Raw genomic sequence first — 14,524 nt, 5'->3', positions numbered from 1 at the left:
GATCTATATACAAACAGCCAACTGTTTAAGTGATACTTGAACCACTTCATTCCTTGAAATTTTTCAAAGTGGAATTGCTATGCTATTATACTTCAAGTGAAGCAGTTGGGGTACTGGGGTGGCTCAGTTGGTTGTGTCCAACTCTTGATTTCGGCTCAGGTCGTGATGTCACGGTTGCGAGATCAAGCCTTGTGCAGGCTTCAGGCTAGGCAAGGAGTCTGCTTGGGTGGGATTCTTTCTCCCACTACCACTCCTCCACTTGCACTCTCTCTTTCTCACTCTCTGCAAAAAAAGGCAACTATTTAAAGTGAAGCAGTTCACTTGGATTAACCGTAGTTGGGAGATTCTTGTTTTATAAAATAGGAAAATGGAGGAAGGAGGGTGAAGCAGAGCAGCTCAAGGAAAATTTTACCCTAATTTTAACATTTAATAGTAGAGTCATTTAAGTTCTAGGGGAGTTATAACATGTGATCTTTGTATTAATAATTAATTTACTTTATTATTTTGTTCTTTTTCTCGTAGTATGTCAGGTGATTGCTATGTATGACTATGTAGCAAATAACGAGGATGAGCTGAATTTCTCCAAGGGACAACTTATCAATGTTTTGAACAAAGATGATCCTGACTGGTGGCAAGGAGAAATCAACGGGGTGACTGGTCTCTTTCCTTCAAACTATGTTAAGATGACAACAGACTCCGATCCAAGTCAACAGTGTGAGTAATATCCAACTATTTGCCCCTCAACTAGTGCAAAAGCTTTAATAGACAGCACTGCACTCATTCTGTCCTGGAGCATATCTTAAACTCAGCACTCTTAGCAAGCGAATATTAGTGACTAAAGCAATAAAATGCAAAAGGAAATCTTTTACAAAATCAAAAATTATACTGCTTTATTTTATACTTTTTTCTTAGCTTTAGACCTTACTGTTAGACTTCATCTGAAAAAATTTGTAAGTCTTTAACAGGTTCTTGGGTGTAAGCAGTCTATGCTTCAACTTCCCATTACCACCATCCTTTTTTAGCCTCTAACAATCTTTTCCTGCTTAACAAAGAGTATCCAGTAATTACTGTACTCACCTATTCAAATTACCCTTTTAGTGTACAGGTGCTATTAATCTTTGCAACCTTCTCATTTATTACTCACATATTTACACATCATCCAGATTAGGAGAAAATTAAAAACCGGTTTAAACTGTGTGCAAAACTCTGTTAGGTGATTTTTTTAAAAAGATACCTGATGCCATAAGAGACATATGAATCAAGATCTCTTTCACTATTTTTAGAACAAGGATCCAGATCTCAGTGTGAAATTTGGTATTATATATAAAACTATCTCTTCGTAGTTACCTAGCCTTACTTACATTTGACAATAAAAATGCATTCATAATAGAGAATAAACAGCACTTGGAAATACTTTTTGCCTTTGTAAAATGTCACTTTTTCCCACCCTTTTGATTTTTGGTTTCTTTTTTTTTTTTTTTTTTTTTTTTTTTTTTTTTTACAAGATACATCATGATTTATATTTTTATCATTCTTGTGAAATTATCTAAAATATTTAGGCTTTCATTTTAATTGAGTTTTGGGAACATATAAATGGTAACTCGGTCAAAGCTAGAGATACGCTCATAATTCAGTGCGAGTATTAAGAATTTTTACTGTATCTATAATTTTGAAATATTAGTGCACTGTTTATACTTTAGGGCTTATAGTTCTAAAGATAGTTTTGATCCTGGGAGATTTTCATTTAGATAAAGCAACTAAATTTCCTAATTTGAATATGGGAACAGTTCAGTTTTTTATGATTTGAACATCCCCCCAAAAACTGGGGCTACTTAAGTGAATGACCGGTTTTAAGCTCCGCTGATGGTCTGGCAGCTTTCGGTGCTATAGCCAGTTCATCTAATTAATTAGACATAGCTGAGGGCCTTCCCTGGCCCTGAGAGAGGAAGCTGCCTTTCATGCGGACCAGGACTGGATGCTCTTTGGCTAGTGATTCTTGGAGGCATTCCAGTTCTCCAGGATGTTTGGCTGTTACAGCACCTAGGATGTAAAGTGGTCGTTCTCCAGATGCGTTGTTGTTGTTGTTTATCTTGTTTTCCAGTGGCAGAACGCTTCTTCCAATTAAGTCTTAGGTAGTCAGGAATATAAAGAACAGATAAAAGCTGTTCTAGAGGAAGAACAGCCAGGAGTATATGAGTCCGTGAAAATTGGTTAAATTTTAGATTACCATTTGCGTTTCTTGGGCCTTTATAATTATTTTCATTTTATAATGCAATTAGGATGTTTTTTAAAGTTTGAGAATTTTAATAGTTCAAATTTGTTTAGTTGATGTTGCATGTTATTAGTCAAATTTTTTCTCACCCACTTAATTTGCTTTATGTTCATTTTATTCCTCATTTTTCTTTTTATAGGACCCAATGTTGTCTTCCAGTGTGAAAGCACCCCAGAGACCCACTATCCAAGTTTGACTCTAGCGTGGAGGCAGGGCAGGCAGCCCTGATCAAATATCTCCTACACAATTCATTAACTTCGTTTGAATGTTAGAGCCACTTGTGATTATTTCTTTGTGTTTCTAATTTACAGTTAAAATTTATTTGTAACAAGTTAAAGGATAGTGGGTCTTTGTGTGGCTTTCCCTGCTGTTCACTCTGGCATCTTTTAGCATTTTTCTTCTTTTTTTAATTTGGTAATTGTAGGTCATTAGCATGCATATTGAGTTTGCCCGTACATGGTGGGAGTTCAAACACACAAAGACCCACTATTTGCACAGACTATTCTCACTGGTTTGGAATGGGCCGCCATGCTTTTCTAATGTTACCGCAACGTGTATATTCATTACAATTCAGATAAAACTTGCTTATGTTTTGCTCTTATGTTTGATCTAATCCTAATCACAGTGAGCTCTTAACTGGTTCAGTACGTGATTTGCTCCCAAATATGCACTGTTTGCTCTGTTCCTTTCTAGTGTGCCATCATGAGTACCAATATTTAAATTCGTTTAAAGGCCAATAACTGGAAATAACCTTTTCTCTATTTTCTGTGTATTTCGGGGTGGGAGCAGTAACACATTGGGGAAGCTTTCTCAGAAAAGAGGAAAGCAGCCTGCCCCAGCAGTATATGCAAAGTGGGCTGGGTTTCTTCTGTCTCGGCTGCCCACAAACGAGTACTGCACTGTGGGAATTCCCTTAGGGTCTGTGAGCTCTGGGCTAATGAAGATAGTGCATCATGTGCTGTAGCAGTCAGTTGTCACTTCTTTCTTGGTGACCTAAAAATGGATTCTTTTTGAGGAATGAAAGGCTCCCATCATTGACAGTTGAGACAGGAAAACCTTCCCTTGCTTAACGTTTGTACTACATTCTAAAGTCAGAATTCATGTTATCTATTTTAATTAGGTGACTGCCTGTTTCAGGTCACAAAAGGACACTGGTTGACGTTCTTCTTAATGTGTTTAGTAAAAATCATAAGGAGTCCTTGAAGAGTTTAAATGCCCCTGATGCGGGCCTGTAGGCTCTATCTAGTCAGGAATGAGTTCAAGCAAAAGAATGATGTGTGAGAGCTGGCATTCTTCTATGTCCATGAAGATGCTTTGAGGCTGGAAGATTGATTTTACCATCCAGAATTCTCTGGCTAATATCTTGTCTTCAGACACATCGGCTACTTCGGCATAGGATTTTACTTGTTTTCCTTGAATGGAAAACACTTTAAAGATTATAAACATTATTATAAACAAGTAAATTGGAGAGTACTTAGCTGAAACAAAAAGGATTGTTAGTAGGCAGTATTAAACTATGTTTGAAAATCAATGAGACGTTTATGCAACTTAAAATGTTTACAAACTGCAGTGCAATCTACTGTTTATGAATGTCAGAGTATTATCAGGAAAAGTGTACATACAATCATAGAATCTTATTTCCTCACAGAGTTCTTTAAGAAGAGTGAAGTGTGTTTTTATATCTCTGAGTTTCAGTTAGAGGCATATTTTGTGCAATATTTATGTTAATGTGCCTATACATTGTGAATGAATAATTTCAGTCATTGCCTAAATCATAACTTTTTTTTTTTTTTTTTGAGAAAGAATCAGTACTTTAGTTAGAACTTTACAAAGTTCAAATGTCTGTGTTTCAAAATGCTTATTAACATTACAGGGACGTATGATGATGTGTATGTGTGCTCCCGGGGCAGGGATTTCTAGTTATTAGACCACCTCAATTTTTAGCATTTGGCATCATCATGATAACTTTTATAAAATATGACATTAATAGGAAAGCAATAATAACACTTTACAAAGTGGAATAACAGATTTGCCCGCAGTCACTAAAGGAGACAACGCAAAGACTGAGTCCTTGTGAACTCACCTGATCTTCCAAATTGTATGGATTACTTGGTCTCACCTTGTATTTTCTGAACTCTCCGCTTTTGCACTCTTTGGGCGGGTTCGGGTTAAGTACAGTTACTTTAAATCTATTTTAAACCCTGGGGTTGGAAATCAGACCTGTTAATTAGCTGCATAGTTTGGTATAATATTTTCTCTTTATAATTTTGAATTTGGGCTTATCTAATACACTGGTAAATTATTTCAAAGGTATTTTTACAGCTCAAATTGTTTCACTGTAACACTGATAAATATAAGTGACTAAGAATGACATTCAGGTGGAGCTTAGCATCTGTAATCAATCCGAAAATAATGTATTTGTCAGGTACCCAGGAGCTAAATCAAATCACATAATGGCATATTTAAGCTGAATTGTTGGTCTGGAAAATAAAATTACTGTATTTACTGAAATACTACTCTTTGTGTAGGTATTTTGCCATATATTTGAGAGAAAGCTAAAAGTAAAGGAAATTGTATGACATGTACTAGTCCTTCTTAAAAACGCATGCAGTCATTCCTTTGTAGTACCTCATATTCAGCCAAGTACTTGCTCTCTCCCTCATTCAGTATGGGAGGGCAGCTTTCAGTTTGCTTAGAAAGCAACGGTAGAAGGAAAGAGCTTATCAGGAACACAGAATCTTAAAATGGAATAAATCTGAACCCCGTGGGAAGTAAAGAATCAAAATACCTATTTATTTTTAAAAATACCTATTTATTTAAAGATTATAGTATGTGATAATCATTTTTAAAGTATGTGATTAAATCTCATAGGTTTTCCAGCAATGAAAAAATCAGTTGTAAAACCAAAGCTGATTTTTTAGAAAACTTGAAAATTTAAGTCAGTCCTACCCATTGCATAGGTTCCTCTAAAACTTTATCTTAAAGAGTCATTTTACAATAATACAACTATTAAAAAATGTAACTGCTGTTTTATTGTTTTAAAATACAATAAGAAATACCAATAGTTTAAAAGAAAGTGGGGGAAGGAAAAGTAGAGAAAGAAATGCCAATTCCAGTCCAAAGCTTTATTTGCCAAGTTTTCTTAGAATACATTTTACCAAGTTATAAACTCTTGTAAATAGAATCTATAATGGAAATACTGAGAGACTTTGCCTAAAGTGGCATTATTGGATGCTGCTGTGATGCTACTGTAATAAGTTATTAAATTGTTGCAAAGTGCTGTTTTTGCCTTAAATTTTTATTTTGTGTGTCTTGAAACTATAGTATTAAAGGTCTTGAGATTGTGCAGATGCTGGGCACGCTTGGCATGAGGTAATCTGTTTTTATTTTTACAAAGTTGTAATATAACTATGCAAGTGTGTTTATTAAAATGACACAAACTACATTACTTGTATTGTGTATTTCTTTTGAAGCATCCTTTAAAACTTATTTTTAAGTATTTGTAGTCGTGATTGAATTTCTTTGGAATTTCTTTTTCCTTAACATGGTCTCTGGGTACAGGCCAGTGAATTGTTTTATATCACAAGGGGCAAAAGAAATTTTAAATCGTCAAGCTTGAGATAGTTTGATCCAAAATAATCATATGTATCTCAAAAGCAAAAGACATTTTGATTTGAAAGTAAAAGACAGTATCTAGGATAAATGGATAATGTTATTATTTACAATTTTTGCTCCACAACCTTTTTCTGAAACCATTGGAGGGAACTTACAAGTTGATACTCTTTGCAAACGTAGAATTAAACATTCTTAGTACAAAGTAACTTTAGTGAATGCTTGGAGGCACCAGAGTTAAGTAGAAGTTTACACTTAAGTAATCAAGTTGGTGCTTTCACCTTGAGTGCAGCATATGGATCAAAATCCATCCCATCCATGAATATCTGGCATAAACAACCTCTTTCCAGAAAACGTTTCCTCGTCTCTGGAAAATCATTCAACTACCTTCCTGAGCATTTGCATAAGGCCAAGCAAAGGACTAACTTCTGAGAATATGAAAAAGAGTGTCAGTTTTTGGCTTAGCACAGTGATAGGTATTTACTGGACACCAAGAGAGTACAGAGGAGGAGTACCTAATTCAACCATAGATTGGTGAATTAGAGGAGACCTCCCGGAGGTGGCAACTGTGAGACCATAAGGTAAATAGGAATAAGGCAGATGGGGGGTGGGGTGGGGTGGGAGGGCGGAGAGCATGACAAAGACAAGAAACAGCGGAGGAGGGGAGGGGACTCTATAAGCTGGAGTGGAAGTGCAAAGCCAGGAACAGTGAAACTCGGGGCTTGAGAGGCAGGCCAGGGGCTGAATCAGAGATTCGTTGGGATCACCTGGGAAACTTTAAAAAACTATTGATGCCTGAGTCCTGATTTAAATGGTCTAAAGCATGGCCAGCGTGTGGGGATTTTTCAGAGCTTCCCAGATGATTCTGATACGTTGCCAAGGTGGGGGAAGAGTGACGAAACAGAGCTCAGAACCGTTTCTGAAGGAACATTGGCAGGAGTTGGGAACTGATTGGATGTGTAGGCAGGTGGAAGTGTCAGTTTGATTCCCAGATTTTGTCTTGGTGACAGGCAGAATAGTGGTGCCACCGGCTACAGTAAGAAGTCAGAGTTGGGGAAAGAAGAGGAGTGTGGTTTTGACTGCAAAGCACCAGTGGGGCACCCGGGTGGTCAGACAGGGTTGAGACCCACAGCAGCAGGACGTCAGCCGGTGGGGTGAAGGCAGATGGATGGTGCTGAGCCCGTGAAAGTCAATGAGATGACTCAGGGAGAATGAGTTCATGCCGGCCCTTTGAGGGTGTCCGCAGTTAAGGGTGGGTAGCGAAGGGACCTGTGGAGGCAGGGAACAGGTTCTAGGAGAATAGTGAACAAAGCTCTGGCTGCACAACCATTGCCCATACCGGTAAAAAGAAAAACGAAAAGTGCCCTTCATTGAGTACTTACTGATCTGGGTCCTTTTCTGAGGTTCCCTAATGTTTTACCTCATTATTATTTTCTTCTCACAGATATGGCCATTAAAGCACAAGCTAAATAACTTGTCCAAGGTCACAGAGCCAGTAAGTGGGAGGGTTGGGTTCAAACCCACATGGTCTGGCTCCAGGGCCCATGCTCTTAAACCTCCCCTAGCGTGTGGTCACGGCCACCCTGTTAGTAGCTGTGAAGTTCCTGCACCACAGCCATCACTGGAACCAGTGAAAAGAAAAGAGAAGACAGAGGCCGCCCTGTGTTTTCTCTCCGTAGAAGGTACACACGGAGAAGAGGCCAGGAGGCAAAGACTGAATGTGATAAACAAGGACAGGAATCTTTAAGAATAGTGTCTGGAAAGATCAAGCTGGACGTAATCACTTCTTTTGGTAACAGCTTTATTGAGATTCAAATCACATACCATACAATTCACCCACTTAAAGTGTACAGCCGAATGGTTTTTAGTTTATTCAGTGTTGTGCGACTGGCAACCGGGATGGTTAATTCCAGAACATTGCATCACTCCCAAAAGAAGTCCTGTGCCCTTCAGCTGTTGTCCTCCTATCTCGCTATACAGCCGTCGCGGGGAGCCGTAGGCAGCCACTGACAACCTCCTTGCTGTCTCTATGCGTATGTTTGCCCGTTCTGGACATATATAAATGGAATCATAAAACGTGTGGTTGGCTTGTTTTACTTAGCATGATGTTTTCGAGGTACATCCATGCTGTCTGTGTGTCAGTACCTCATTCCTTTTTATTCCTTTTTATGACGAAGGCGTGTTCCGTTGTATGGGGCGCCACACTGTTTATCCGTTCTTTAGTTGGTGGACGTTGGGTTGTTTCTACTTTTTAGCTGTTAAGAACAAGCTGCGGTGAATGTTTGTGTACAAGTTTTGGGGCAGACATGTCTTGTCACATGTCTGTGTCAAACGGTAATTCTGTGTTTAACTTTTTGAGGAACTGCCAGACTGTTTTCCAAAGTAGCTGCACCGTTTTATTCCCACCAGCAGTGCACGAAGTTTCTGTTTCTCCATGTCCTTACCAACACTGGTTATTATCTGACTTTTTACTATGGCCATCCCTCTGGGTGTGGAGCAACAGACATCTCTCTGTGGTTTTCCTTGACATCTCCTCAGTGACTAATGATGTTGAGCGTCTTGTCATGTGTTTCTTGGCCATTTGCAGATCTTCGGTTAGAGAAATGTGTGTTTAGATCCTTTGCCTCTCGTTTGAGTCATTTGTCTTCATGCTTTAAACTTTGTTTTAAACAAGAACAACAAATTATGAAACACCCTTGACAGAGATGTCTCAATGCTGTTGTCAGAAGGCAAAATCACTTAGTCAAGGAAAAAAAGCAGAGAGAGTGATGGAGTGAATGTGGGGGGAGTGCATTGGGAAGGTTGCTTTGAATCCCTGGCTCTTCCCGCTCACTTGCTGAACCTTAGCCTCGCCTCTATAATGATGATAATACCTACATTGCAGATGAGACTCAGGGATTTCTGAAGTGCTAGGTCACTGTCTAACACATACGAAGGGCTTGCTTTGTGCTGAGCAGTGGACTGAGTACTTCAGGTACGTGTCTGGGTTAGTCAGTGATGGAAGTTAGAACTCGAGTCCCAGTCTGACTCCAAAGCTCGTGCTCCTAGCCTCTGCCCACACACCTTTCCATTAACTGAGAGCTGCTGTTATTCCAGATCATAAAAGCAGAACAACCGTCACTTAATCCCAAGATTCAGGTGACAAGAATGTAAGGAGAATTAGCCGTTTTCAGTACCTCCAGGCCAGTCAAGTTACATTTAAAGTATTAGAAGGACCTGCTACTGGGATCCCTGGGCCCCCAGCGGTCATACGATAACCTCCATGAAGTTAGGCAGGGCTACAGAGTGCGTGTGTCCTACACTGAGCACAGTGGGGCTGAGTGACCAGTTATGGAGTCACAAACAGTTTGAAAGTATGGGCTGTGTGGTCATACCAGTGGGGAAAATTAGGAGTACAGCAAGCTGTTCAGTAACCATGAGAAAAAAAAAAAATACACGTGCGCATGAAACCCCCCCAGGACAGTGGTGGTGTAGCAGCAGATGTATGATGTGAAGTGCTCAAGTGTCTGGAACAGTCAACATGAAATTGGCTATTGGACACAGCTACTCATTGCATATGTGACAGAGGAGAAGGTATGTAGGGACCCGTCGTCACTTAGACACAAAAATGAGTCAAAGGAGAGTGAGAACTCTGTTGGCATTTCCAGAGAAGTGCATTTGCGCCATTTGGCATTCAGAATACTTAACCTAAACCCCCTTTTTTCCTCTAGAATTCAGTCCAGCAAGCATGAGACCAGGTCAAGTTTATACACCCTGTCATCCATGTTTTGTCTCAAGGCGGATTGCAGTATAAGCACCATATAAAATGGCCTGGCATTTCTTTTTTTTTTTTTTTTTTTAATTTTTTTTTCAACGTTTTTTATTTATTTTTGGGACAGAGAGAGACAGAGCATGAATGGGGGAGGGGCAGAGAGAGAGGGAGACACAGAATCGGAAACAGGCTCCAGGCTCCGAGCCATCAGCCCAGAGCCTGATGCGGGGCTCGAACTCACGGACCGCGAGATCGTGACCTGGCTGAAGTCGGACGCTTAACCGACTGCGCCACCCAGGCGCCCCTTGGCCTGGCATTTCAAAGTGTAAGACTTGAGGGGCGCCTGGGTGGCTCAGTCGGTTGAGTGCCGACTTCGGCTCGGGTCACGATCTCACGGTCCGTGAGTTCGAGCCCCGCATCGGGCCCCTGTGCTGACAGCTCAGAGCCCGGAGCCTGTTTCAGATTCTGTGTCTCCCTCTCTCTGACCCTCCCCCATTCATGCTCTGTCTCTCTCTGTCTCAAAAATAAATAAACGTTAAAAAAAAAAAAAAAAAAAAAAAAAGAAATAAAGTGTAAGACTTGAGCCAAGATGTAGGGGTTTAGTAGCTCTGAATTCTGTACTGTGTCTTCACCACCAACCTTTAGATTCTCTGTATACAGTAGGGTTCAAAGTTGTATCAGTTCTTCAGAGGATTGATCAGAGGTGGTAAATCATCACACACATGTGCGTAACAATTATTTTGATTGTTAGGATTACACGCTATGTGTTCAGCGAACATGAAAAAACTTTCTCTTCATAATGTTCTGTATCTGGATGGCAAGTTAATTCTCTCAGTTGAGTCAGTGATAGGATCTGGCAGTCTAGAAGGTGTTGCAAGTATCAGCCTGAAAGAACCACTCTCTGAGGCCGAGTCTCAGAGGCCCCTCTGTCTACTGTTAGGAGGTCTTTGCTCTCTTCTTTTTTTTTTTTAATGTTTGTTTATTTTTGAGAGAGAAGGAGATAGAGCTCAAGCAGGGGAGGGACAGAGAAAGAGGGAGACACAGAATCTGAAGCAGGCTCCAGGCTCTGCACTGTCATCACAGAGCCCAACAGGGGGCTCAAACCCACAAACCGTGAGATCATGACCTGAGCCAAAGTTGGACACTTAACTGACTGAGCCACCCAGGCGCCCCAGGAGGTCTCTACTTTCTTTTAGGCTTATGGCCTATCACTGTAGATTCAAAAATAAAAATACAACCAACAACATTTTTCTTTCTCCACTTGCATTTATCAACAGAGTTGCTTTGGGAAGTTCTGGAATACTTCCATTTTCTGATAACCAAATCTTTTGCTTTCTGACGGTTTGCAGCATCAGAATACAGTATTAACTTCTTCCCTTTTCATGCTTAAACAGGCAGCCTAACTCCTGGTGACAAAGAATTGACAGGCATCAAAGAGACACAGAGTTTTAAAAATTGTTCAACAATCCTTTAAATTTCCAGAAACAAAATCACAAATATCTGTGGCTTCCAAGTGGGACCATAGTACCTGTTACATAGTTGGTATTCAGTAAATAGTTGCCAAGTGCATAAAATGCTGTTCTTTTACAGAATAAGATATTCGATGATTTTCTAGTGCTCTGACAAAACTTCTGCATTAAAGGCAGCCTTCAGAAAATGCACACAGCTTAGTCATCTGGATTTACTGCTAAAAATTGTCTTTTCACTGAGCGTCAACACAGTGAGATTGAAAACCATTATGTCAACCCTGGCTGCTGCTTCGGGCACAGAGAATAGCGTTGTTCAGTGACATCGCTCTTCTCACAATGGGCAAGGACTTTTCTGGGACTTTATGACATAATCCGAACAAGCTCTCTTTGTGTGAGTCGTCACAGACCATCTTTTGTCCTTCACCTTTCAGAGTCTTTGCGTCGCTCCCTCCTCTCCTCTCTCAAGCGTCTCTCATTTGCTTCTTGATCTTGTTTGCACTGTGATCTGCAATGGCCTCCCAACTCTGTGGGACACAGTTTATGTGGCTATTATTCGTTATGCATAATTTGGCTGTCAGTCTCCGTGTCCTCTCACAAGTGGAGGGGGGGGGAGGGCGGGTCTTGTGGCCCTGAGGACTTTGACCTGATAGTAGCATGGTCTCTCATTTTTCTCATTTTCCCACCCTTCCTGTCTTCTAGGAAGAACTTACCAGGAAATTTTCATCATTCTCTCCGGCCACCTGTAGTTAATATGATGTACTGTCTCCTGCAGCTCACAGTTTATCTTCGTATCACATTCTATAAATGCTTGCTGAAGACCTACTATGTGTCAGCCACTAGGGATATAGCAGATGATAAAATAGGCAAAAATTCCTCCCCTCTTGGAGCTGACATTTAAGTAGGGCAGGACAGAAAACAAACAAAATGAATAAATATGTCGTACCTTAGAAAAATGAAGCAAGTTAGGGAAAGGGAGCGAGTGAAGGGTTGGTGGAAAGAGGATGGGTCTGGATGGATTTCAAACAAGCTTCTCAGAGAAAGCCTCTCTGAAATGGTGTCATGTGAGCAAAGACTTAAAGGACATGAGAGATATCTGGAGAGAGTCATGTAAATAGCTGGAAGACCATTCTAGGCAGAGGGAACAGCACATGCCAGGGCCCCAATCAGGAACATGACGGTAATGCTTGAGGCCGGGGTGGCTGGAACAGAGGGAGAAGCAAGAGACGCAGTGAGGACAGAGGGGACTGGGGAAATGGGGGAGACTACTTAAGTTCTTAGAGGCTGTTTGTAAGAACTTTGGCTTTGGCTGGGAGTGACAAGAACCCATCAAGGGGTTCTAATCAAAGGAAGGACATGATCCGATGTGCTTTAACAGAATAGCTCTAGCTTGCTAGATTAAAGCAGGGGTTGGGGCAGGGAAGGGCTCAGAACCAAGGAGACATATTAGGAAGCTAGATCAGTAATCCAGATGAACAATGATGGCGTGATCAGAATGATTGTAGTGAACATAGTGAGAAGTGTCAGACTGTGGGTATATTCTGGAGGTAGATTCAACAGATAGGATTGAATGTAGGGGTGTGAGAAAAAGAAAAATATCGAGGATATCCCCAAAAGATCTTGGCCCAGGCAAGCAGAGAGATGGAATCACCATTAAGTGAAGGCACATGATGAGAGAGGAAGAGTAGGAGAGACTATTAGGAGTTTGGTTTTGGATATGTTACTTTCACCCACCCTTAAGATAGGTAAGTGGAGATCCTGGGTAGGCAGTAGAACACAGTGAGATCCAGAGGATATATTCAGCCTGGAGTGTGCATTTGGGAGTATATCGGTGCATAGATGATACTTAAAACCACAAGACTCGGTGGCACCACCAACGCTGTGAGTATGTGGAGAAGAGTTCTAAGGCTGAGTCTTTGGGTTTCAACGTTAATTAAGTCTGTGGGTTGAGGAGGAGCTAGGAAAGGAGAGGAGGCGACTGCCAGTGCGGTAGGAGGACATGAGGTGAGGTGGTGACCTAGAAGCCAAGTAAAGGAGGATTTTAAAGAGGAGGGAGTGATCCACTGTCACAAATGCTTGTGATAGGTCAAGCAAATTGAGGTGGAAGGAGGAAGCTACGTGGAGCTTTTAGGAACCTCTTCTTTAAACTACAACATTTAAAAGTTATTTTTTTATTATGTTTATTTTGAGAGAGAGAGACAGTGAGCAGGGGAGGGGCAGAGAGAGAGAGGGAGACAGAATCTGAAGCAGGCTCCAGGCTCCAAGCTGTCAGCACAGAGCCCGACGCGGGGCTTGAACCCACAAGCCTTGAGATCATGACCTGAGCTGAAGTTGGTCGCTTAACTGACTGAGCCACCCAGGTGCCCCTTGAAAATAATTTTAGTGTTTAATTTTCCAGCTATATTCAGGAAATTTTTTTACACAGTAGCTTTTGTTGAAAAAAGTGTTGTTGCCTTGTAGATATGTTCATTATATTAAACCTCTTAATAGTGTTCAAATCTTTCATATTTACTCATTTTCATTGAGAGAGATATTACAGTTGACTACTTTGATTATAGATCTTTCAGATCTTTATTTTTCCTTCCTTCCTTCCTTCCTTCCTTCCTTCCTTCCTTCTTTCCTTTCAGAGGCAATTTTGTCAGTTTTTAATTTTACCTTTTGAGGCTCTCCAGTTAGTTGCAAATAAGATCAAAATTATTATATCATCCTAAATGTTTATAATGTTTACATAGATCCTTGAAAGCCTATCTTGTCTGTTGCTAATCAAACCACCTCAGCTGCTTTTTAATATTTTGTAAATGTGTAGCTTTTTCCAACCTTTACTTCTTTTTTTTTTTTTTTAATATTTATCTATTTTTGAGAGAGAGATAGAGCATGAGTGGAGGAGGGGCAGAGAGAGAGGAAGACATAGAATCCAAAGCAGGCTCCAAGCTCTGAGCTGTCAGAACAGAGCCTGATACGGAGCTCGAACTCACGAACCGCGAGATCATGACCTGAGCCGGAGTTGGACACTTAACCAACTGAGCCACCCAGGCGCCCCTTTAGACTTTACTTATTTCACTTAGCACTATACCCTCTAGATCCATCCATGTTGTTGCAGATGGCAAGATTTCATTCTTTTTTATGGCTAATATTCCATTGTACATATATACCACATCTTGTTTATCCATTCATCAGTCGATTGACACTTGGGTTGCTTCCATAATATGGCTATCATAAATAAAGCTGCAGTAAACCATCAGGGTACATTTATCTTTTTGGTTTGGTGTTTCCATATTCTTTGGGTAAATAGTAATGGAATTCCTGGACCATATGGCAATTTTATCTTTAATTTTTTGAGGAACCCCCATACTGTTTCCCACAGTGGCTACACCTGTTGTTTCTTGTGTTTGCTTTCAACCATTTTGACAGGCGTGAGGTGAT

The 14,524-nt window shown here is 40.5% G+C and overlaps 1 protein-coding gene across 14 annotated transcripts in view; it reads left to right on the top strand.

Annotated features, from left to right (window-relative positions):
* ITSN2 (intersectin 2) overlaps positions 1 to 14,524 on the top strand; it is a 146,759-nt gene that overhangs the window by 100,486 nt on the left and 31,749 nt on the right. For all 14 annotated transcript variants that reach the window (XR_009248260.1, XM_058682679.1, XM_058682677.1 and 11 more), the window contains one exon: positions 523 to 714. Coding sequence is in view for 13 of the 14 variants with exons in the window: in XM_058682679.1 (XP_058538662.1) it covers positions 523 to 714 (192 nt within the window). In the remaining variant the exon portion in view is untranslated. The remainder of the gene's footprint in view (positions 1 to 522; positions 715 to 14,524) is intronic.

This window comes from Neofelis nebulosa, chromosome 9 (genome assembly GCF_028018385.1).
Source record: "Neofelis nebulosa isolate mNeoNeb1 chromosome 9, mNeoNeb1.pri, whole genome shotgun sequence".
Lineage (NCBI taxonomy): Eukaryota > Metazoa > Chordata > Mammalia > Carnivora > Felidae > Neofelis > Neofelis nebulosa.
This window is presented reverse-complemented; position numbering and strand designations above follow the sequence as displayed.